General features: G+C 34.8%; 1 protein-coding gene across 1 annotated transcript in view; it reads right to left on the minus strand.

Moving 5' to 3' along the window:
• The window catches only part of LOC150093777 (N-chimaerin-like), a 274,033-nt gene that overhangs the window by 151,577 nt on the left and 94,703 nt on the right, over positions 1-27,753 (minus strand). The window contains exon 5 of the mRNA XM_090412511.1: positions 22,670-22,789. Within this exon, the coding sequence (XP_090268637.1) occupies positions 22,670-22,789 (120 nt within the window). The remainder of the gene's footprint in view (positions 1-22,669; positions 22,790-27,753) is intronic.

Below are 27,753 nucleotides of genomic sequence, written 5' to 3' on the forward strand. Positions count from 1 at the left end.
TCTTGCATCTGCAATATTGTGTCTGTTGTGGGGATGTTTTTCACAATATATTGACATTTTCATTACAGTCTTTTGAAAGAATAAGTGTAGTAAGGACAAATTCGTTTTTTCTTGAGAATAAAAATGAATTCTTCTATGTTTTATAAGAAAAAAAATACACCTGGTTATATCTAACAAAATATCAGCACAGACATGACATCATTTACAATATGTAAAATAATGTAATAATTGCAATTTTATAAAATAAAATGTCTGCATAAAAACAAATTATTTATGTATGCATTCCTATATAAAGAAAAATATACAATGATCATAACAATTACTACTGAATCAAAAAAAAATCTTCTTAGAAAACAAAGCAAAATGTTTTTTTTTTTAAAAATGGATATAAATACACATAATGAACACAACAAATTGTAAAGATGATTTGCATGCTTAGCAGATGAATACGTGTACAATGACACTAGTACATAAATCATCTGATTTATTGAACTGACATTATCAGTTCAATGAGTAAACCCATCCCTATAACCAATATAACCTATAACAAATCACTTTCCATCTCTTTATAATTTGTTTTTTTGTTGTTGCTATGTAGGCTTCTGTGGAGAGAGGACATACTGGAAATGTATTTTTTTTTTTTTGCCAGTATCACTCCACAAGAACAAACCAGATGGGATATGGTACTATATTTTTAATTGACTACTCTACTAGTTTCATGAAAATTCTTTTGCTCCACATCATTAGGAGAAATACGTGAATATACTAAAAAACAAGTAATAACAGGTAACATACATAATGAAAATATTTAAACAAGAATAACAATGGAAAATACACATTTACTACTTTGTTTGCTGGTTCATAGTCAGCTGCATACTACTGGTAATCATGTGCATACTATGTTGAATTAAAGAAGACTAAACCTGATGTAAATTCATTCTTTTGCCCTGTTGAGGATGTATCATCATTTCAGCTGATTCTTTGAACACTCAAGAAAAATTTGTAATTTATGTGGAGTATTTTTGTTTGTTTCCACAATACTTGCTGTTTGGATTCAGTTGTATGAACTGCCAGTCCTGATTTGTGTTTTTCTTTCATTCTCAATGTCTTTGATGTGTTCAAATTGGTGCTCTCAACTGACCTGCCTGTTCTATGTAGTGCAAACCATAGCTGCAGCTGATTTTGGAGACATTTGGTTATTTTAGGGCTGGATGAGGAGGTTTTGGAGGTTTCAGGAGATTAGAGATCTTGTTGATAGGGTAGAGAAGGTAACTTTCATATTTTGTGGATGTAGTATCCTTGCTATTTTGTCTATGATTGATAGGGGAGAATCACTATTCCTCTAGTCTTGATTTTCATGTTCATTCGGCTGTCTTGGAGGTTGACTTAGAATATTGTTGACTAATGTTCCATTCTTTGGTAGGATGGAACTAAGGTAATGGTTTCTTTTATCTATATTAGTTGAAATTCTGTAATCTCTATCATGCAGGGAACGAATAATACCCATTTTCTGCACTGGATGGTGACAGGAGATGTGGCATGTAACATCCAGTATTTGTTGGCTTCCTATAAACTAAGAAATTCAGTGTGTTCTGGTCTGATACTTCAACAAGTGTATCCAAAAGTGGTAAGCACCTGTTTACCTCCAATTCAACAGAGAATTTAAGGATTCTTTATATTTCTTTCTGGCAGAAGACTATGGGTGACATGGAGAGAGGCTCTTGGTGGAGTGGAGGAAACTTTGCCCAGATCATCAATGCAGGAATTGGAAGAGAAGTCCTTCCAATTCCTGCATTGATGATCTGGCTGACGTTGAAGTCCCAAAGAAGGATGACCTCACTATTGGGATATTTTGACTGTAGAAATATGAGCTTTAGAGATTGATTTGGTAGGGAAACGTTGAGCCAAAGCAGATCAGACAGTAGGGATTTCAGGTTTTTCAATCACTCACATGGTATATCAGTTCTGATGAATGCAGAAGTACTGCCCTTATGGCAGAAAGAATTGTGTGATGTGTAGCTTGGGCAGTTGAGGTGGACATTGTTGAGGTTGCCAGTTGAGGTTCTGATTGGAATTCTGAGGTATTGCACATTGTTTATATTGCTGTTTATGCCAGATGTTGGTGAAGTGGATGTGGAAACTTTTTTTTAAAGAAATAATGTTTTTTTGGGGGGGTGGGGGGGTTGATACGTTGGATTTTTGATTTTTTTTTTTTTTTGTGGGAAAATTTTTGTGATACACAAAACCTTATTTCTTTGTGGGTGGTGAGTAAGAGATAAAAAGTGGGCCATACAGCGAGAGATGACAGACCTGCAAACATACCACCCACACAGAGGGAACTCAGTCCTGTCCATATGTGGCCTTAACAGTTCCTCATGACAGAGCCACTGTATTTGGTCTCCCTCCAGTCATGAACTGGTAAAATGTGTGGCTGCAGGACAATGAAAATAGGCAGAAGCATTGCAAATATCAACTGCATCGTGAATGGAGAACCTAGAACAAGTAAAACATTTCAGCTACTTAGGCACTTTTTCAGTGAAGATGGTAAATTAAATATGAAAATAGACAACAGAATCAACAAATCCGGTATGGTAGGAAGTCAACTGAATAAATGTATATGGAATAAAAGAGAAATTAGTCAAAACACTAAATTAGCTGTATACAAGACAGTGTTCAAACTAATTTTAACGTATGGATCTGAATGCTGGGTTAGAAATAAAACACTTGACCAAGACTAGAGACCACAGATATGAGAGTGCTGAAAAAGAGTAGGTGTGTGAACAGATGGCATCAATGGCAATATCATATTAAAAATGAGGATAGGAAAGAATTTGATATTGTTAGCATCCAGGAATGTGTTACCAGTGCTATTCTCATGTGGTATGGTCACTTAAACAGAATTGGAGAGGAAAGATTAGCAAAACAAATGTTCCCTGCCAGATTGGCAGAAAAAAAGACCCAGAGGAAGGCCAAGATATAGGTGGACTGATACGGTAAAAAGTGCCTTAGAAGACAGAAATATAAGATCTGATAATGTTGGAGTCTTGACAGATAACAGATTGATTTGGAGGAAAATTGTAGATAGGAAGTTAGTAATGATGTAAGTTCTTCATGTAGTACTATCATAATATTCTGTACACCCCCTTTGAGGGTACATGTTAGGAATTTGATGATGATGAATGTTATTAAGGTACATGAAGAATTCTTCAAATTGGGTAACAGAACTGGGCCAAATGATGAAAACATCATCGACATATTTGAGCCAAACTTTAAGTTGTGTTCCTTGGTACTGAAAGGCTTTTTCCTCAAACCACTCCATGAACAGATTTGCTAACAAGGGTGAGAGGGAAGAGCCCATTACTAATTCTTCCTTATGTTCAAAATAATTTTGGAATTTGAAGAAAATGTTACTGATGCAATGTTTAAAGAGATGTCTATGGTGTCTGGAGGAAACAGGTCTTGTAATAGTTGTATGGTTTTCTATTCTTGGTACATTATTATTATTAAGAGCGACTCCAAGGAGTCCTTAGACTCATCGAGGGAGGCCCCTAAACATCGTGTCCATCACAGCTATTCGACATTCACACAGTATCTATCACACTTTGCCTTGAGCTCATTCACTGTCATAGCACCCACAACAGACTCTGGCAGCTTATTCCACTCATTCACACTGTAAAAGTAAAAAACCCAGCTCTAACACCCTTACTAACCACACTCTTGCCCAGCTTCAATGGATGCCCCCTAGTCCTCCCACCACCAGTCCTGTTCTTAAAAATATCCTCTGAATTAATCCTATAGAAACCTTTCAGCAATTCGAATTTCTCAATCATATCTTCCCTTTTCGGCCTATCAACCAATTTCTGCAACCCACAAATCTTCAACCTGTTTTCATAAGGTTCATTCCATAGCAGGTCTATGGAATGAACTTGGTTGGCTCTTCTATTCCATAGAAGAGCCAACCAAGGCCAAAAATTCTTCCTTCTTGTTCCTAATACTCCTGGCATTAGTATACATGAAATGCATAAGTCCATTTGTCCTACCCCATCTTGATGCGTTATACTAACTATCCCATTCTGATTTCTTGTCCTTCGTACTGGCTGGGGCACATTATAAACATTCTTACACTCAACTGCCTCACTGATGTCAATAGTTCTAGTTTCCCTGATTTTGCACATCCACTCTCACTTCACTCAGCAACACTTTTTCCAGTCTTCGCACACCAAATCCATTTAAATGTAAGCCATCCATCTTGTACAAATCCTCTTGCCCATCAAACTCACTCCACACATCCACAAACTCCACACCACACCGTCTGCATAACCTGCTCATAAAGTCATTTGCGATTATGGCTCTCCTTCTAAACTCTTCTCTGTCATACCACGGCAACAGACTCACTATCCTAACTCTGTCACTCTTTTCTTTTGCTACCTCTAATAATTCCTTCACATCCTCTCTCATATCAAATTTATCTCCTTTCAAATTATTCATTCCTGCTACAACTATCGTTTCTTTCACTCTCAGCTTCTGTGCACTAATACTCTCACTTACATCCTTAATTTTCACACCCGGTAAGTACGATTTAGTCAAATTTTCATCTATCACACCTCTTACTAATGAGTCACCATACAACACTCTTTCCTTCATTTCTGAAACACTCCCAATCATACAATTATTATTCCTTTCGTACACTTGTTTATTTTTATTTGCCGGGGCACTCGGGACACTGCTGCTTCGCCCTATGTATTACTCCGCGTAAATGTGCGATCTCACTCATTACAGCTAATTTCTCATTTTTTCATCATTCCAACCATTTTCTCTCTCTGTATAATTACTTCCACTCTCTCTTTCATCGCCGCTCTCATTGCTATCTTGTACAACATCACAATTTACTGTCAAATCACTATTTTCTCTCAACATTGGTGAACAGATTAACAATGTTCAGACTTGCAAGAAGATCAGCAGGATCTATTGTGATGTCTTTGGTGCATTCTATTAAATTTTTGTGTTCTTTATAAAAGAGATTGTTTTGCTGATGTGTAGGCTTAACTTTGGATAGTAATGAAGCTGGAAAATATCTTACATGAACAATAGGTCTCAGCCGCAAGCTGTTTATTTTATGCAGTCTTGACTCAAAAAAGTTTTTGATGTTTTTAGAGAAGTTTAGCGTTTTTATATATATATATATATATATATATATATATCAGATTATTAGTCGTAATATGAAAATGACCCATAGGGTCATGATCCAGATTTTTTGTTTATAATTGTCTGTATCGTTCAGTAGTAACTGAATTTTATCTACGTATTCTATGGAATTTAAGACTGTTGAGCTGCCTTTATCAGCTTTCAGAACGATGTTCTTATCCTGCCACTCCTTCCATCTTTGTAATGTTGTTACTAGGTGGTTTTGCATGAAGAAGTATTGAGGCTGTTTGGATGCGAAAAAAATCTGCAACATTTCTAGGAACTCTTCTGAAGGCTTTTTCTAAGTTACTCATGATATCTAATTTTGAAATCCTACTCAGTGATATTACAAAGTTGAAATGTTGTGTGAAAGAATGTTGAATACAGAATCAGATAATATTCTCAGTGACTATTTTTTAAGTGGTAATCAGTCACTCAAACTGTTTTTTTTTTTGTTTTTTCAGTTGATCTTTGATTTGGTTTAGTAGTTTCTTCATTCTTTCTTTGCTCACTGTGGATATGTACTCCAATTTTTCATAGGAAAGTCTATCTAAACTATTCCAAATGTTTGTAGAGAGGGAGGAACATAATTCTCTATGAAGAGTGTAAGACTAGTTATCAATTTGTAAAAGCTCCAACCTTGTGTGATGTATGTGTTCTTTTAGTAATGCAACTTTCAAATGATGGAAAATTCTTAAAGCTCATTTAGTGGTGAACTGTCAGTGTAACCTTAAAAATAGAGAAATAACACCATTATCCCTGCTTCTTAAAAGAAATGTTAACATTCTCTGAAAAAAATTTTGTTTGATTCTTAATTTTTCAAATTTATTCACCTTTGAGAACAATAACTCACCATGAGATCGGATACTGTTATGCAAACTTCTGCGGAGAAAGGACATAATAGAATTTTTTTTTTGCTTGTATCACTCCACAGGAATGAATGGGATATGATACTATTTCTCTCTCTCTCTCTCTCTTTCTTGTTAGTGAATCTGTTCGTGGAGCTTATGGAATTATGGGCATTCACATGCCCAAAATTCCAGCCTATTCAAATTATCCTGTAAGCAATGCATGTCCGTCACATTCCTGATTACCCTATTATTAAAGAACACGTAAGTCCACAGCAATAACTTTTAATTAATAAATAAGGTACAGATATTTCATACTAAAACTAATAGTACATCTTTAGTGTTACAAACAGATAGGAATGGAATACAAGTAACGAACATTCGGTGGATCACCTATTAAAATACAAAAAATAGCTTCACAACTTTCTTTAAAGAGGCGTTCATATTTGAACCTGCATCTATGAAGGAGAATAGCTTTATCCCACTGGATATTATGGTTAGTGGTAATACTGTGTTGTGCTAGACCAGACTTCTGAGGTTTGTTGTAATCAATATAATATTGGTGTTCTTTAATTCTTTTTTCCACAGAACGGCCAGTTTGTCCAAAATAAGAAACATCGCATTCACATGGTATTTGGTAAACGCCAGCCAAAGATAGAGATAACAGTTTATCTTTTGTAGAAGGCAATAAGGAAGACATTTTGTTGATAGGAATATACGTGGGAATCAATTGGTACTTTTTTTAAAATTCTACCTATAGGTTCTGAGATTCCTGGAATGTAGGGGATTGGAACTCTGCAGACTGTTGAAGAAACCTTAGGTATCAGAACATAAAATTCAATTATCTGTTGGATTTGATTAGGGTGGTAATTATTAGATTCCACTAACTTTTTAATGATGGAAAGTTCTTGTTGCAAGATTTCTGGAGAAGAGCAAACTTTATGTGCTCTATTAATTAGAGATTTAAGAATGCCAAATTTTTGAGATATGTGGTGAGCAGACTTTGACTTTTTATGAATATATCTGCCAGTAAACGTCGGTTTTCGAAAGACGCTTGTAGATAAGATACCAGAAGAAGTTTGAGTAAGCAGGATGTCCAAAAATGGAAAAGTACCAGAATTTTCCTTTTCCATGGTGAATTGGATACGAGGGTGAAGGCTATCTATCTGTTGTAGAAAGGTGGAAAGCTCATCTTCAGTATGTGACGAAAGGGCAAAAACATCATCGACATAATGATACCAAAGAGATGGCTGAGGGTGAATGGATGAAAACATAGTCTCTTCGAATTGTTTCAAAAAATAGTTAGCCAAAGATGGAGATAAAGGGCTACCCATGGCAGTACCCTCGACTTGTTTGTAGAACTTGTTTTTCCAAGTAAAATAACCTGAATAGATAACAAATTCGAAAATCTTTGCTATATCTGGAGGGTAATCTTCATATAATAATCACAAAGATTTTTGAATTTATTATCTATTCAGGTAATTCAGATAATTGAATCTTATGTTCCAATACCTAAGGTTTCTTCAACAGTCTGCAGAGTTCCAATCCCCTACATTCCAGGAATCTCAGAACCTATAGGTAGAATTTTAAAAAAGTACCAATTGATTCCCACGTATATTCCTATCAACAAAATTTCTTCCTTATTGCCTTCTACAAAAGATAAACTGTCATCTCTATCTTTGGCTGGCGTTTACCAAATACCATGTGAATGCGTTGTTTCTTATTTTGGACAAACTGGCCGTTCTGTGGAAAAAAGAATTAAAGAACACCAATATTATATTGATTACAACAAACCTCAGAAGTCTGGTCTAGCACAACACAGTATTACCACTAACCATAATATCCAGTGGGATAAAGCTATTCTCCTTCATAGATGCAGGTTCAAATATGAACACCTCTTTAAAGAAAGTTGTGAAGCTATTTTACGCCGACCGAATTTAAATCGAAATGATTGTCTCTCTCTCTTGAAGATCTGGGAGACTTTTATTTTATATAATCATTAAAAAAAATAATAATAATAAAAAAAAATCTCAAATCTCAATTATTTATTAATTTCTTTCATTTCCTAGCTTGCGACAACAATGTATTTTAATAGGTGATCCACCGAATGTTCGTTACTTGTATTCCATTCCTATCTTGTTTGTAACACTGAAGATGTACTATTAGTTTTAGTATGAAATATCTGTACCTTATTTATTAATTAAAAGTTATCACTGTGGACTTACGTGTTCTTTAATAATTATACTATGCCACAGGTACCTCTAAAAAAATAAAATAAAATAAATAAAAAATAAATTACCCTATCTATCTTTGCAGCATTGGCAAATAGCTGCATGTCTCCTGTTAAATCCATCCCACCTCTATAACAATGGATGATGGGCTGATCCCCAGGGTATACTACTGGTCACCTTAAATCTTGCAGATTCGCACTAATCATACAACATTTTATTTTATATAAATATATATCTGTCCATCAGCCATCCATAGTTTATAATTCAATTACATACCTTCAAAATTATGCAACAGCCTTAAATGTTGTATCCTGTCAAAATGCTTAGCCCAGTTTAAAGTATCATGGTATATCCATTCCTCCCCCACCACCCAATCTTATTCAGATGTGTTATAAAATGTGAGCAAACTGCAGAAACATGACCTTCCCTCAGTAAACCCATTATGTACATTGCAAAATACAGATTCTCTGTCAACCCAATTCTGTATGCAAATTCTTACCAACTTTTCCAATATTCACCACCACTCCAAAGATAATGATAGTTCGATAGTTAGAGACATCAGTCTTTGTACCAATGGTACAAATTGTGCAATGGTATTATCATACATTCTTTCCACTTTAACAGAATCTTTTTTGTGCTAAGACTCAAATTATACAGCCAATTCAGCTGAATACTCTTTTAGCATACATGCTAATATTTTATCAGCCATACTACCAAATTTTTATTCATTTTATGCAACAGCTCTAGTACCTTCTCCTCAAACACCCAAGTTTCTTCGTCCAGGAAAGAGCAGTGAGTGAGCTCTATATTACACACACCAGCTTGATACTTTTAGCAAAATGAGCACTCATTAATTGAACAACCTCTTCTGCATCTGTCACCCTCACATATCTGCATTCAGTAGTTATTCTTTCATATTCACATTCTTTCGTTTACTTTTATATATTGTACATAATGATAGACTTCTTTTGAGTTGTCTTTAGCTTGCAGAGCCAGTTTCTTTTCATACTCAGACTTAGCTTTTCCTATCACATTTGTAACTCTCCTGGTCTGTGCTTTACAATTTTCTTAATTGATGTCATCCTTATGAATGCAAATCATCAAATAAGCAAATCATCTTTTTCTTGAGAATCTCTTGCTTAATAAGATTTAACTCCTACACTATCATTCTTACTCCAGGATATTCCGATATTGAATCTTTTATTTTAATATATTTAAAGTGGTTTTCTAATGCCTCCTGTGCACTGCCAATATCTTTCCTATCTGGCAATATCTCTTCAGCTGTTCTATAATTTCTGTGTAGTTCATCGTGTAATCTTTTCTGAATGGAGCATCCAAATCCTTAGCAAGTTCACTGTCACCACCCAGAGAGAAAAAAAGCCATGTGTAATTGAAAACCTCCTCTAACACCATGATTAAGTTTATCACTCCTTGATTGAGTTCCTTCTGTCACATTCTGCTTGAGAATGTCTTGCAATATCTCAGTAAATTTGTCTCCATTCTTCTCATGAGATCCCACTGATACCCAATGGTCAGACAATTAAAGTAACCCATGATGATTACTTTTTTCACTCATCAGGATGATCATTTGGTGATGCATTTCATCATCACAGGCAACTGATCTGCTGGATCTGTAACAACATCCCATTATACATTTCATCTTGGACTTCTCCTTGCACCAGACAGCTTCAAAACTTACTGCTCATGGAAAACTGTGACTAATAATGTTGAAATCATAATTTCTACCGGACAGATTGAAATCATCCAATAGTAGCAGCAACACACTCCTCCTCCTCTATATTCCCATCCTTTATAAAAAAAAAATATTGTAACTTTTACACTTGATACCAGTTAGCATATCTACATCTGAGAACCAGATCTCACTAATGCCCACAATCTAAAGCACCAATGTGACAAACTCTAGCCCTCTGGTTTCTGATATTACTGGAATTTGTGTGTAGACATAAGTTACCACCAGGCTCTGCATATTCAACTCCGTAGTTTGGATGATCCAGTTGGACAACTTGCATATCTCTAAACATACTAATGCCTCACTTATGCAGACATCTTTGCACAATCTTAATAGGCTCAAATTGGATGAGCACACAATCATCATTTCGTCCTAATCATCTCCATGATTATGCACATTTGTATCCTTAACACAGTTACATAACTCACTCTCACACATTCGATTCTCGCCATTCCTTTCATCATGATCTAGTTTCCCTGACTCTCCATTTTAGACCTGATATCAATAAATTTCTCCATACCCCAAATAACAAATACATTCATATGCAGACCAGCCCCTTACATAAATCCATTCCCTCAAACTCACTCCACACATCCAAAAGCTTGCAACCATTCCCTCTATACAGTCTGCATATCAAGTCTACCATTTAGTACATCATATTTTGGTAGAAAACTAATGATTTTCACTCTCGCCTCTTGTGATAATCCTTTCATATCTCCTCTCTCTCACACTGTATTTGTTGCAAATTAAATCATTTGCACTTATGAGAATGACTCCCATGTTTACTTTTTTCGTTGTTTTTCAACTGCATTGGTTATAATTTTGATCTCTAAAAACTCAAATTAGTAAGTTTTCAGGGATCAAAAACTCACCATATCCTTCTATTGTACTTTACTTAACTGATTATCATTACTCAATAATATCTTATCAGTTTCAGTGCAATATTGTCTCCTCTTTTATTGCTTAACTTTCTTATCCTTCCTATACTCCTCTAAATGTGTCTGGACTTTGTAATTTGTCTAATAATAATATCAATTGTCTAATAATTTGCTTTAGTCATGATTAGAAAGTTGATCCATTTTTAATATCCTCATTTGTTTCAATATGAGCATATTTCTCTTTAATGAGGTAAACCTTTTTCTCCACTTCACTCAAGATTAATACACCTTTTTGTTGCTGCTCTATTCTTGTGCATTTTTGAAGATATTTTATGGCAGTGCTTGACTACTGCAACATCTCAACAAATATGTTAAGAAATACATACACCAAATACAATAATAATACAAAAATCAGTAGTAATTCACTATAAAACTCAAATTTTTCTAAGAAAAAACACAATAAAACAAATAAAAAGTATATTATATGGGCATTAAACAAACTGCCCTATCATGATGTAGCCTTGAACCCAAATTCTGATTTATTTAAGGAAAAATTAAAGGATTTGAAATCAATAATCAAGTAATTGAAACTCAGTGGCAGATACTAATGGAAAACTTGATTCGAGGTAGCTGATGGAAGTTTTTCTACTTGGTTATACTATAAATTAAAGATGCCAAGAAATTAAATTCTTGGTTTTATCCTTTATTCAAAGTTTGCGCCGAAGTATTTTCAGGACAGGGCAACTCGTATATAGAGGCTAATGACTTCACATCACTTGCATAGTATCCCATAATGAAAAACAAGCTCTGTCCTGAAAATACTTCAGCAGCAAACTTTGTTTACTTACACTTGGATAAAGGAGTAAACTAAGAATATAATTTCTTGGCGTCTTTAATTTAGAATATAAATAACCAAGAGGAAAAACTTCCAACAATTATCTCTAATCCAGAGTATTTTAATAATAAGGTGTGACACCTTTTGGCCACCCGTATATGGAAATATGATATCTGCATTACTTCAATCTTGGTATCACTTCTGGATCTGGCTCCCACTGATGAGACCTCAATAAAGGTCAAAACTTGTCTGGGTTTTGATACCTTTTCCATAATGCATAGCATTATACATGTCTGTAAGGATACGTGCTCTGCATTATCGGGTACTAAGTGATGTGAAGTCATCAGCCTCTATATATACAAGTTGCCCTGTCCTGAAAATACTTCAGGCACAACCTTTGTTTGCTTACACTTGGATAAAGGATTAAACCAAGAATCTAATTTCTTGGCATCTTTAATTTATACTAATTGATTCATTCATTAAAACAGAAAAGTGGTGAAGATGTCTGCAAGAAATAAAAAATCAGAACTCCATGGTGGACTCTGAAAGTTATAGAGGATGGAAAGGATAAAATCATATCAAAAGTGCCCAGCAAGTAATGTGTAAAATTAGCTAAACAAAAATCATGAGAAGACAGGTAAGAATATTATTATTATTATTGTGACACCTCCAGGGAGTCCAAAGACTCATCGAGGGAGAGTGTGCCAACAGCATCGAATGATTGAATCCCTTCCAACTACTAACTGCACTCAAACTTGCTTAACTTTTTGTGTAAGCAATTAGTAGCAGAGGCTCTACCAATCAACCAACCTTTGTTGGCAATAGAAGATAATTATCCAGAAGGTGGCAAAATGTTCTGGAGGCTATTGAAAAAAATGCTTAGAAATAGATGAAGAGTACAGTAAAAGGAATCAGAAATGACACAGGTGACATGAAAACTGAAGATATTCTAGATGTCGTGTTAGTGCACTGGCAGAAAATATTCAAGAAGGAATGCAATGAGGAACACATATCAATACTAGAATAGCCACCAAACAACCTAAAATGTGGAAAAGCAGCTGCCACAAAAATTATTCAACCAAAAATACTCAAATGTTGAGGTATAAATGTTTTGCAGTGGATGCAATGCAAAATTCAGGATGAATTCCAGATGATAGGAACTTTCATAACACCCATTTGTAAAAAAAATAAATAAAATGGAATGAGAATTACAGAGGAATTTCATCAGAAGAGGCTAGAAAAACTATGAAAGAGAAAACTGGTGGAGAATAATGCTGAATGTTACAAATTTTTAAAGAAGCCTGCCCCTGCTGTCACCTGAAGATGAGCCAAGACCTTCCACAAGTTATGCATCTCATGAACCATCCTCAGAATCCTTTCTTAAAAGTCTTGTATTTGAAGAATTTGTTGATGGAAAATAAAATGGAATGGAACCTAGCTTCCTCTGATGAATCCTCCCATTAATAAAGCTTTGAAGAATTACTTTTGTTCCATCTGTTTCCAGCTCCTTATTTTATTGTAAATGCCAGCAACACTGTACATTCATTTCATTATTTATAACAGTATATTATACACAAGTATTTTATGTTATAATTTGGAGACTACATTATTTCACTAAAAAACAAAGAATAATATTAGTTAAAAATATAACAAAAACAGATCTCCACATTTTAGCATTCAAGCCTGTTAACATACCCTTATGGTTCATAGAATGATTAACAACTTATGACAGGATCATCAGAACACAACCCTGTCATAAGTCAAGGACTGACTGTATAACATTATATATAACAATGAGTAGAAGTTACATAAAAAATGACAGCCATAATATACTTTGCAGACAGGATTCTGATCTGATTTTCCCTTTTCCGACTGTAGGTGCAGACAGGATTAACAACCCAATAAGAGCAATAATCAGGTTTCTAAGAAGCCAAGTTACTTGGCCATGACAGGCCACTGAGCCTAATATACAAAAGTAAATGGGAATGGAATATAGCAGGTGATTAAGAGACACTCCAAAAATGTTTCAGAATAATATAATACTACTGCCTGACCACGGATGCAAGACCCCTCGACACTTCTGTGCATGACAGAAAAAGGTGAATCCATTCCAATAATAGGGTAAATGATGAATGTTTATTATTATACGTCGGAAAATTAGCTTTTCTTTTATGAAAATTCTAGTTTTTAAAAAAGTGGTAACTATTTTGCTTGTACAACAGTTGGAAAATTTTACGTATAAAGTACGTGATTTTGCATGTTGGTAACGAATTCATACATCGCCTTATTCCTTTCTTCCCTTCAAGATGAATTAACTCTTCTTGGCATAATAAAACTCAACCTCAGGATTCAAGCGAGGGTTCTCACATGTGTGGTCAGACAGTACTAGAAACTGTGAGTTAGCAGTATAGAATAGTCAAGAGTTGTTTGAAGAACCAATATCAGACTGCATTTTTGGAATTAAAGGGATAAATCAGGTGAGAATTCAATATGAATAGCATGGTTAACATGTCCACTTTTAAAAGCTTGTATGACTGCATCTAGATATTGTGCTCAGATTTGGTCAATAGATTTTTTGGATGGGGAATGATGAAGAGTGGAACAGGGCACATGAGAGAGTTGTGTATGCATTTAGGAGAACAATGACAAGCATTGTTTATGTAAATGTGGGACTTCTGTGATGAGTCATAGGATATATTGTGAGAATCCATGGAGAGATTATGCCTCTATGATGATGATGATGATGATAATTATTAAAGGCGGTAAAAGCCATTCATGTTTTTGTAGTTTTTTCCTGCCCAAAGAATTGTAGCAGGAATATAATCAAGTGTATACTGCAATATTTGAGATAGAAAGTAAACTGAAATATGGAAAAGTACTGAAGTAAATGACATACAACCTGCAATATCATGGTATAAGAGTTTGCATAATTCAGAAATATAGTTAAATTCAGAAAGCAATGAAAGTTGATACTTCAGCTCATCTGCAAAGTCGTCATCATCATCATCAAATTCCTGCCATGTACCCTCAAGGAGTGTACAGGATATGACAGTACTACATGAAAAATTTACATCATTACTAACTTCCTATCTACAATTTTCCTCCAAATCAGTCTGTTACTTGTCAAGACTCCAACATTATCAGATCTTATATTTCTATCGTCTAAGGCACTTTGTACCATATCAATCCACTTATATCTTGATCTTCCTCTGAGTCGTTTTCCTGCCAACCTGGCAGAGAACACTTGTTTTGCTAATCTTTCCTCTCCCATTCTATTTAAGTGACCATACCACCTGAGATTAGCTCTGCTAACGCATTCCTGGATGCTGACAATGTCAAGTTCTTTCCTAATATCCTCATTTTTAATATGATATTGCTATTGATGCCATCTGTTCACGCCTCTAATCTTTCTCAGGACTCTCACATCTGCGGTCTCTAGTCTTTGGTCAAGTGTTTTACTTCTGACCCAGCTCTCAGATCCATAAGTTAAAACTGGTTTGAAAACTGTCTTGTATACAGCTAATTTAGTGTTCCGACTAATTTCTCTCTTATTCCATATGAATTTATTCAATTGACTTCCCACCATACCAGCTTTGCTGATTCTGTTGTCTATTTCTATATTTAATTTACCATCTTCAGTAAAAATTGTGCTTAAGTAACTGAAATGTTTTACTTGTTCCACAGGTTCTCCATTCACAACACAGTTGACATTTTCAATGATTCTGCCTATTTTCATTGTCTTTGTCTTTTTATTGCTGACCTTCATACCATATCTATTACAACAGCTATTCAATTCAGTCAGAGAATCTTGCAGACTTGTAGCAGATTTATTTAGAAGTATAACATCATCCGCATAAAGCAAAGAGCTGACATTAACATCTCCAATTTTGATATCAGGTTTAATACCCCTTTCCTTCATAATGTGATCCATATAGATAATGAATAACAGAGGGAATAATGTACATCCTTGTCTCACACCAGATTTAACATTAAACCATCTTCCTGTACTTCCTTCAATTCTAACTGCTGACTTACAACTCAAATAAAGACTGAGTATTGCTTGATATAATGCCCCATTGACACCATATAACAGCAGCGTATTGAATAGCTTCTCTCTTGGCACCTTGTCATATGCGTTTTCCAAATCGACAAAACTTAAATACAGATCTTTGTTATATTCCCATGCTTTCTCGACTATCTGTCGTAAAGTGAAGATCTCATCCTGACAGCCTCTATTTGGCCTGAATCCAGCTTGTTCTTCACCAAGCTTTTCTTCCACAATTCTTCTCAACCGTTTCTCAAGTATACTTGCATAGATCTTGACAGGAACACTCAGTACAGAAATACCTCTGTAATTCTCACATTCAGTTTTATTTCCCTTTTTATATATGGGTACTATGAGAGCTCAACTCCAATCATCGGGAATTTGTCCCTCAGTCCAGGCTTTCTGAACTATGCAGTGCAGCCACTGAAAGACTTTTATACCACCATACTTCAGCATTTCTGGTCGAATATCATCTACTCCTGCTGCCTTTCCACATTTCAAGCCTTTGATGGCTTTTTCTACTTCAAGTATGGATATGTATTCCTGACTACATGCCTGTTCAGTGTTTTTTATCACTGTGCTGTCATCACTGCTTGTTTCATTTAGCAGTTTTTCAAAGTAATTACTCCATACTTCAAAGATATCTTTTTCTCCTGTTTTCATGTCACCTTTATCATCTCTAACTCCTTTTACAGCACTCTTTCCTCCATTCCTAAGTTTCTTCAACAACCTCCAGAATATTTTGCCACCTTCTTGATATTTATTTTCTATATTCTTGCCAAAGTCCTCCCATGACTTTTGTTTAGCTAGTTTTACACACTGTTTAGCTTTCTTACATTTGTCTCTGTATTCTGTAAGAGTAAAAGCTGACTTATTTGCCAGGAACTTTTGATATGCTTTCTTCTTTTCCTTCACTGCCTCTAACTTCCTGTGTCCACCAGGGAGTTCTGATTTTTTTATCCTTGCACACAACCTCACCACATGCCTCTCTGGCAGAATCAATCAATGTTTTCTTCAGAGTTTGCCACTGAATCTCCAAGGTTTGATTCCTGTTCTCAAACTCTTTCATTTTCTTTTCAATAATCTTTCTGTATTTTAGTCTACAGTTCACATCTGAGAGCTGCTCAACTTTTATTCGCTTTAAAACTTTCTTACATGTTATTCTTTTCAATATGAAATTCAATTTTATCCTGCTCAAGACTAAATAGTGATCACTTCCAATTTCAAATCCTCTGTACACTCTGGTGTCCTGCACCAGGGAGAAAACATCACTATCAACAATAACATAGTCAATGAGACTTTTCTTATTCCTAGCCTCTTCTCTCCATGTGAATTTGTGCACATTTTTATGTTGGAACATGGTGTTAGTAATAACCAGTCCATGTCCTGAGCAGAAATCCAACAGATATTTGCCATTATTATTAGCTTTGCTCTTTTCTCCAAATTTTCCCAAAATATTTTTATATGTCTCGCAATCATTTCCTACTCTGCTATTTAGATCCCCAACAAGGACCAACTTTTCCTTTTTCATTGTGTCAGTTGCTTTTTCTAAAGCGTCAAAAAATTCCTCCACTTCTACCTTAGTAGAACCTTCTGTGGGACCATAGGCACAAATAAGTCTCATTGTCCAGTTCCCCATTCTCATATTTGCCCACATTACTCTACTTGACACTGACTGCCATTCAAGAAGATTAGCCTCATATTTTGTATTGAATACTATGGCTACTCCTTCTTTTCCTTGATTGTCATTGCCTGAATATAACATTTTGTATTTATTGCTCAAAAAGATCTCACCAGTTTTGGTCTTTTTTGTTTCAGTCACCCCTATTATGTCGATCTGGTACTTATCTAATTCCTCAGCTAACTCCATTTCTTTGCTATTCAGGCTTCTTACGTTGATAGTACCGATCTTTAACTCTGGTGATGTTGAGTTGGGGTTTGTTTTCAGATTTGTTCCAGTAGCTGACTTTTCGCTGTTCGCCATGGTTCCCTGGCGAAAACAACGGGGGCCTTGTTTAACCGGGCGATGCCCCAGCAGGCATGAAATTTTGTCATGTTGTACCATCATTTTTTTTTTATTTTGGTTTAACCAATAAGAATACCATTTGGTTGGCTAAATTCCAAATTGCCAGCCCATCTCGTTCGTTCAGTATCAAAGTAGATACCCAACAGGGTGCACCACAAGAAGGTGAGGATTGGACATTAGGTCAGAAGCCCTGGTCGGTTCTCCGCATTCCTTTAAAGGCTATGTGGAAGTCTCCTCTCAGTTATATAGCTTTGACCCTTAAGCATCCCCATCTGCAAAGTGATAATCTGAAATAAAGCTTTCATCATATATCAGTTTATATTAAAAAAAACAGGAATAAATCTGAATGGCAGAATTACAGAGAAATTTTTCCACCTGAGTGTTCAAGAAAGATTTGAACATACTTGAGAAAAGACTAAGAAAAAATTTTTTAGAGAAGGATCAGACAAGATTTTCACTTGCAATTAATATTTAATAAATCAGATATATAACAAGCATCTCTAAGTTGATCTTGAAAAAGCATTCATAAGGTATCAAAGGGAGAAAAAAAAAAAACTGTTGAATACATGAAAACCATATGGAATCTTTTATAGAGCACTACAGTTTATATTCACCTTGCATGTTAGTAGCTAAAATGGAATGATAGAAGATGATTGATGTTAAATCAGAAATAAGGCAGGATTCTTAAAGAAAATATTAAATATTTAAATATTAAAATTAAATTTAATTTAAATAAGCTAAATTAAATATTAAAAATAAAATAAAACAAATTTGATATGAAAATCATCAATAAAGAAAAATACAAACAAAAAACAGGCAGATAAAGCAGAAAACATTAAGTGCATTCTCAGAAGTCTATCTACAGACACATTTTAGCTAATCAGATCCAATTTTCAATACATATGGCAAATTAATATGTAAACAGAATAAGTAAGACAGTATAACTGGAAACTATTTGCATAAACATATATGAAATAAGAGAGAAATCAGTTTATAGACCAAACTAAACTAACACTATAAAACACAATATTAAACAAATTTAACATTTGTTTCACATTTAACACAAGGAGCAAGGAGTTAGATTGAGTTACAAATAAACTGTTACTCAAAGACCAGGAACAAGAAATATAAGCATTCTAAGGAAATTTAGAGAAAAGTTAATGGATAGCATCACTTGTAGAACAGTGATGAAGATTAATAATATTAATAAGATGGGTTGGGTTTCTTCATGGACAAAGAAATTTCTGTTCTTTATGGAGAAATAAATGGAAAACCCATTTGTATTTTGTATATTATCGTTTTCACTTAGTTAAATTGACAGTTCATTTGAACAAAGAAAATTACTGTAATAAAAGAAGAAATTCAGATAAAGAAATGCTAAACTGAACTTTTACTATTTTGATGCTAATTATGAGAATGGCCATAAAGTTTATTTATTATTTTATTTTAATTAGCAAGAACTAGCTAGAGGCTAGCAAGAACCTGGATTCAGAATTGGGTTGATGACAACAACATTCTCTTTGATGAGCAACATGGGTTTGCCAAAGAAAAGTCATATTTTAATAATCTACTTAATAACTTACTATAACAAGGTGACAGGTATCCTGGATAAAGGGAAAGCAATGGTATATTTAGATTTTACTAAATCCATTGACAGAGTGGTATGACATATGACAAGGTGGTAATTAAACTGGAACAAATGGGTTTGAATAGTAGATTAGTGCAATGGATTGAAGATTGGCTGTCTAAGAGGTATCAGCAAGTTGCATATGGCGGAGCAATATCCCAGAGGAGGTTGCAGTTTAATTTGCACGTAAATGATATTAGGAAGGGCTTGAATGACAATATACAGTTGTTTGCAGATGAAAAAGTTGGGAAGAACTATGAGGAGTACAATAGATGTTGTAGCCTTGCAAGGGGATTTGAATAGACTGTCTGAATTTGAAACAAATTCTCACAAAAGCAGCAACAGAAACCTTAGGAATAAAGCACAAATGGATTAGAACAAGAGGACTATGACACTGGAACAAAGAAATAGAAAATATAATAAAAACAAAAAAGGACAGTTACCAGAAATGGCTAAATTCCAAAACAATAGAAGCAGAAATAGAGTATAAAAGAAACAGTGCAACTGCAAAATAAGAAGTAAGGAAGAAACATCGAGAGAGATGGAACAATTTCATAACAGAACTGGAAAAGTATTTATTTAAGCCACAACCGCAAACCTATAAAGTAATAAAATACATAAATAAAGAAATAAAAGAAAAGATAAAAATACAAACAACAGATTTAGAAAAATGGGTGACCTATTTCCAAAATCTCTGGACAGATGAGAACAATGAAATAAAATTTTATAAAACAAAGAATGATCTAATAGAAAACATCACAATGTTAGAACTGAAAAATACAATAAAGAAGATGAAAAATAGGAAAACACCAGGAGAAGACAATATAAATATAGAACTATACAAAAATGCAGGTGAAAACTTTAATGAAAGATTTCTGAAAATTTTTAATATGGTTTGGATGTCTGGAAAAACTCCTAACTCTTGGAAAAAAGCACTGATTATCCCAATCGATAAAAAAGGAAATAAAGAAGATTGCAATACTATAGAGGAATTAGTCTGTTGAATACAGGATATATGCAGGAATATTAAAAGAGAAGCAAAGCAGTATTGTAGAGGACAAACTACTACAAGAAAAAAATGGTTTCCAAAAAGGCTGATCCTGCATAGATCCAATTTTTACTTTAAAATTATTAATAGAAAAGAGAAGAAAATTTCAAAAAGAAACACACATGGCCTTTATTGATTATGAAAAAGCCTTTGACAAAATTAGTACACAAAAATTGTTTAAAATATTAACCAGTTTAAACATACCAAACCATCCAATCAAGAAATATATACAGGAAATAAAATAGCAGTTAAATTAGAACACATCTCAGAATGGAAATATATATCGAGGAGTACAACAAGGATGTACCTCTTACCTCTGCTTTTCAATATATATATAAATAAAATTATAACAATCTGGAAACAGTATAACCCATTTGGTATACAAATAATGAAGATGATACAGGAATGCGTTAGCAGAGCTAATCTCAGATGGTATGGTCACTTAAATAGAATGGGAGAGGAAAGATTAGCAAAACAAGTGTTCTCTGCCAGGTTGGCAGGAAAACGACCCAGAGGAAGACCAAGATATAGGTGGATTGATACGGTACAAAGTGCCTTAGACGATAGAAATATAAGATCTGATAATGTTGGAGTTTTGACAAGTAACAGACTGATTTGGAGGAAAATTGTAGATAGGAAGTTAGTAATGATGTAATTTTTCATGTAGTACTGTCATATCCTGTACACCCCTTGAGGGTACATGGCAGGAATTTGATGATGATGATGATGATGATAAACTACTATTTGCAAATGATCAAATAGTATTAGCTACATCAGAAGATGATTTACAAAGATCATTAAAATCATTAAACAATATCTCAAAACAATATAATATGAATATATCTAAAGAAAAAACAAAAATAATAGCATTCAAAGGAGAAAACCCAATAAGTAAAATAGTGGTAGATAATAAAATATTAGAACAAGTAAATACTTTCAGATGCGATTTATCATACAAAGAAGAAAAGCCATAGACACCAAAATAACAAACTTTGTCAAAGTAAATGGCATAATAAATAATATATTTAAGCCATCCCTAGTACAAAAACACACTAGAATCAGACTATATAATGTCTTGTCAAAACCAACTCTACTATACGGAAGCAAAACATGGATCATAAGAAGGAAAGATGAAAAACGAATTCAAACAGCAGAAATGAAGTTCCTCAGAAAAACAGCTGGATATACCAAGTGGGACCACAAAACAAATGAAGAAATCACACAATCCCTGAAAATGAAACCAATTAATTACTACATAAGACAGTATAAACAAAAATGGCTAGAACATTTAAATCGACTGGACAACAGCAGACTACCAAAAATATTATACAGATACAAAATAAGTAGACAAAGAAGAATCAGAAGACCAAGAAAGAGATGGCATGAGACCAGAACACACTTGGCCTAAAATCCATGTTAGGAAGAAGAAGTCCGAATGGGCAAATGAAATTCAACACAGCAACGTATAAGGTTAGTGGGGGGATATCTTAGAGGATGTGAAGGAGATGGAGTTGAGGTTGTTGGTGGATAAGGAGCTGAAATTTCAGGAACACTTTGCTAAAATTGTGAGGACAGCACAGTGCATTATGGGAATGATGTGAAAAATACTAACATGTAGGAGTAAGAATGTTATGATTCCTTTGTATAAGGCTTTGATTAGACCACAAATGGATTACTGTGCACAGATTTGGTCAACAGATTTTCAAAAGGATGAAGAGATGTTGAAACAAGTTCAGAGACAATTGACTAAGATGATTTCTGGTCTCTGGAATGTATAGTATGAAGGCAAATTGAGGGAATGCAAATTGAACAGTCTAATAAATAGAAAAGAAGGGGGGGAGGAGGACATGATCGAGACATATAAGTTGGTAAGGAGTTATTACCATGTTAATGTAGATCAAATTTTTCATAGAATGGGGTGGAGACAGGGGAAGAACAATAGGCCATCCTTGGAAATTGTATGAGGAACAAATTTTTTTGTGTGGAGTTGTGGATGGTTGGAATGCATTGCCTGGAAGTGTGATGAGTACGGAGACAGTGAATGCATTGAAGTCATGGTATGATGAGGGGTGTGTGAGAGAGACCTCTCATAATGGGTCACTAACTCATGGGTGTCTAACTACTACTAATAATAATTTACAACAAATAAGACAGATTACAGTATCATCCAATTATAAACTGCTAGAAAATATCTCACCGGAAACTTAATGTATATTGACCTGGACTTCTTTGACTTTCTCTGACTAGATAATATCCATCATCATTTCTGCTTCTAATTAACATATTTGTTTCTTCTCTTGAAATTTTTCCATGAAATCTGTAATAAAATAACACAAAAGTCTAATGGTATAAAACAAACAGCAAATATTATATGTGAATAAGATACCATTTAATATCAAAGAAGTGATACCAAAGGCTTACTTCAAAAAAGCACTTCTACATTAATTTGGTTAGTGTCAGAAATTATCTGAAAATGCAATCAAAAATTGTTTAATTTTGACGGTATATATCAGAACACAGAATTATAAGTAAATAATTATTTATTGACTTATTGCTGATATTTTGCTGGTGTTATAACCAGCATCTTCAGAGCACAAAGACTGTTTTTGTGCTTCAGAGGTACTAGTTATGTCTTAAGATGACTGTCTCCCAAATCTTAGACAAATTTATACAGCCATATTTGTTGAGATTCGAGTATGTTTCAAAGCTTTTGTTGCTTCTAGGAACAATCTCTCTGACTTGTAAAAGCTTCTGTGCAATACTTTTGTTTTCTTCCAGTTGATCCTGTGTGCAGGGGTATCCAAAGCATGGTGTAGCAGACCATGCTTTGGATACCCCTGCACACAGCTCTGTCTCCACCACTCTACAACTCTGTCTCCACTACTCAATTAACCAACTACAATGAACTGCAACTACACCAATGCCATCCGCTGCCAATCACCACCACCAGTAGTATTTTCACAGACAATCACAAACATCCATGCCCATAGCAGGATTCAAACCCACAGCCTTTTGGCTGGAGAGCAGATACGCTAACCACTCGGCTGACCAGGCCAGCCTAGTTTGATAAAATTTGATAATTTGATAGAATTTTTGAAAATCAGAATAAAATAAGCACATTTATAGAATGTACTTGAAGAGATTACTTAAATTAATAAAAAATTGGAAAGAAAGTACAAAATCATCAATTGGCAGACCAAAACATTAAAATACGTAGTTGTGGAAGACTGCTAAGCTAGAATCATTTGAATACTACAAACATTGTTCAATGAAAAACAGTATGTACTGTCATTAGCAAAAATATGGATAGCATCTGAGGCAAGTGGGAGAAATCAATTAACATACAAGTGGGGGAGCATGGGTAAAAAATACAGAGCACTGGGGGTAAAATAATTCCATGGAATGATCGAGAAATCTAATGAGAGGAACATTTTGATGGGTGCATGTCATCTCCCATGACATGCGATTAACAACTAGAGAGGAAATTGGTGATCCACTTATAGAGGTAGAAAAGAAAAACTATAAGATAGTAGCTTAGTAAAAGATGTCTTTATGCATGTACTAATCAAATGCCTTGGAAATATCATGAGCAGTCATGAGTTTCTCCAAACTTATCCATAGCTTGTGTTCGGAAGTCAGTATAAGGTTAGCTAGGAAATCCATTTATCCATTCCACACCACTCTTTTTCCGCTGTGGAAAAAGAGTGGTGTGGAACGGATGCATATGCAATGAGTTTTTGTGTGTGTGTGTTGTTTTTTAATTTTTTTTTTAACCGTAGAATCACTATTATTTATTATGGTGTCTTTCATGGTAGGTAATATTGAAACACAGAGCACAGGGACGTACATAACTCCCACACATGGAATACAATGCTCACCCTCACCAGTACTGCAGACTACTCTATTTGGACCCCCTTCAGACACAATCTGAGAGAATAAGTGGCAGCAAGATTATTTGCCAGCTGGTTGATAGGCCTCCTAACATGAGTGGAGATGGAAATGAAATATCATAATAGCTGATTTTGGTCTCTATTAAGTAGAGTGGTTAGGATTCCAACAGGCAATGAAAGTCATCTTCCTTGAACTAGAGAAAGTATACTTGTAAGATGGCAATACTTATCTTGCAAGAGCCCTGTTGTGGAAACTGATCATAGCAGGGGAATGCAATCACCCATTAATGGCCCAATTGTTATACTGAGTGTGCATTTTCCATATTTAAGATGCATCTACAAAAATCTGTATTTAAGTTCTGTAGATCTGGAAAAGGCATATGACAAGGTGCCAAGAGAGAGAAGCTATTTAAAACGTTACAGTTGTATGGTGCCAATGACGTATTATATCAAGCAATAATAATCTTTTGAGGTACCTGTGGAATAGTATATTTAATAATAAAACACGTAAAAACCACAGTAATAACTTTTAATTAATAAAGGTACAAATCTTTTGTACTGAAATTAACAGTACATCTTCAGTGTCATACAAACAGTTAAAAGAATGGAATACAAAGTAAAGAACAGTCGGTGGATCACCAATTAACATTGTTGCTGCATGCTAGGAGATTAATTACTAAATATTATTAAATAATCCTTTAAAGATAATTAATTTTTATTGATGGTTGCATCAATAAAAATCAACCTAATCCTACGGAATAGGTTGATTACTCCTTATTCCTGGAGGTGTCCTATGTCTGTAGAAGCACGTGTTCATGGGAGTGGTTTGTTTGTTCTGGTGGACAAAGAAAGACCCAAGTTTCCAGGTGAAAAAAAAAAAACCCTACCTCCATATGAGACTGGCTAACTCACATTTTGTTGAAAGAGGCCAAATAAAGGTTCCTCACATCATTGATGGGAATCGAACCCAGGTCTTTCCGACCAAAGAGCTTCGTCTATACTGACTGAGCTACCGGAGGCTTATATACACATATTTACACTATATAATTCATACAACATCAGTAATTTATGTTGCATTACAACAACTGGAAGTTGATCTTATTGGCAAAATTAATTACTTCTGAGTAATACTTTTGGATAAGTCTCTGTTTTGACACTGGCCACTTGTCTCCAGAAGTGATGACATGTTGTATTAGGGGTATCCAGATGGGGTCCACTAGCTGACAATTGTAAAGTATGTGCCACTGGTAGCATGGTTAAGCCTGGAGGGAGGGAGGGAGAGGGAGAGAGAGAAAAAGAGAGAGAGAGAGAGAGAGATGGCATGTTTTTTTCAGCCAGTCTGTTTCTGACTTGGCAAGAATTCTTTAGTTGTTGATCCATTTTTTGATGTTTTCTATTGTTCTTCCCACAAATTCAGGCTTATTTCTGCAAGTGTTTTTATAGCAGATTTTGAAATCTGCTATAAAAACTTTATAGCAGATTAATACTGCTTGTATTAATGGACTGTCTGTAATATGCAATGAAAGAACAACCGATGTTCTCTTTGGTTTTGCTTCTGTCAATGTATATATGGAAATCATCACTTTCAGAGCTTCCCTTCTCTTTAATATATGTTTCCTTCGCTGGGTGAGGCCACCTACTGCAGTGAAGCGAATGTTCATAGCAATTTGGATCAATGTTGAAATTCCTGTTATATCTTCTGGAAGTAACTTTACATATAAGAGAGATTCTTGCATTTTCAAATTAAATTCTATGCACGGTATTTTGGTGATTTGCTAATTGACTTGATTTTCATTGCCAATGTGAAAGGCCAATCCAGATTTATACACTCACTTTTTTCTCCACATCTCTGACATGTTCTTTTTGAAGAATTCCTCCAGAATGTCCCGTCTGTCCAACATAACAAACAAGTAATTGTAATAGACTTTATAAACTCTAGGCCTCTTCATAGGTTGATATGGTTGTTTTGGCAATCTTAACATCATGGAGATTTTTGCAGAGATCTAAAGGGGACTTTTAAGTTGTTCTTGTAGGAGCTATTTTATCTGTAACATTCTTGATATAGGGTAAAGAAACTGTGCCTTTGCAAACTGGCTGGATGTTGTCTTGGAGCCTGTGATGATTTGCATCAAATATTATTAAATGTCTCTCAAACTGTCTTTCTCTGATAGGGTATGCCAGTGTTACTAAAATGTTAAAAAGGGTATGCATATACTGAAAGTTTGGGTAAGACTGGGTTCACATATAGCAGCAAGTGGTGTGCTAGAAGGATCATATCAAAGAGATAATTAATCATTTTTAATATAGAATAAGAATCGTCCAAACTTTTGAGAGATTCTGATTCAAATTAGGACAGCGTAACAGGGTTTCTTAACTTTCTTTGAAAAGATGTTCATATTTAAAACTGCTTCTATGGAGAAAGTGAGCACTGTTCCAAAATATACTGTATTTGGTTTCGGTACAACAACATAGACTAAATATTAATTCATTATCATCAACATATGATTCTTCCATTGCATTCTATTTTGTGCAAGATGACTCACTTTGTGTATAGAGTTTCTGCACCATTTGGCAATGTCATTGCCCCATTCTCTGTTTGGTCTTCCTTTTTTGTTCTTTCCTTCAATCATCCCAAATAGCAGCATTTTTTCCCCCTCTAATCGTTCATTCTACATATATGGCCAAAGAGATGTAGTTTCCTTTTGATTATTTTCTGGATCAGGTTTTCTTTTGATTGTATTCGTCTGTAGATTTCTTCATTGTTCACTTTCTGGATCCAGCTTATTCTCAAGATCTTTCTATAGCACTTCCTCTTAAATGCTCATATCTTCCTTTCAGATTCTCTCAGGCGTACCCAGGCCTCACATCCATAGAGCATGCTGCTGAAGATACAGGTTTCTACAATGCGCAGTTTAGTTTACATCTTTATAGCTCGGCTCTTCCATATTTTGTCCATGGCTTTTAAAATAGTTGTTGCTCTGGCTATTCTAATTTTTATCTCTTTTTTGGGGTCCAAGTCACGCATCATGTGGCATCCAAGATATGTGAAGTGTTCCACATTTTCCAGGTGAAATCTGTCTATCGTAATATCGTAAATATTAATTACAATACACTTAATTAATATTTCTGATATTGCAACAAAGTCAAATTGCTGACATATAAAACTATTATGTGCACGCAAATACTACCCTGGGTAAAGAAGGCTGAAGCATAATAACCAAAAGTGAGCCTAAAGTGATACCCCCCCCCCCAGTGCACTAAAAAGGGTGTCCTTGGCTGTTGGACTGAAGTATGGAAGATGAGTATTTCCCAAATTTGGCGCAGTTTCATGCAACCAAATTTGCTGAGGTTAGGGTAGTTTCTTAAGGATAAGACAGATTCAAGGAATAGT

This window comes from Typopeltis vanoorti, chromosome 23, assembly GCF_054136105.1.
Source record: "Typopeltis vanoorti isolate ZY-2024b chromosome 23, IOZ_Tvanoo_1.0, whole genome shotgun sequence".
Classification (NCBI taxonomy): domain Eukaryota; kingdom Metazoa; phylum Arthropoda; class Arachnida; order Uropygi; family Thelyphonidae; genus Typopeltis; species Typopeltis vanoorti.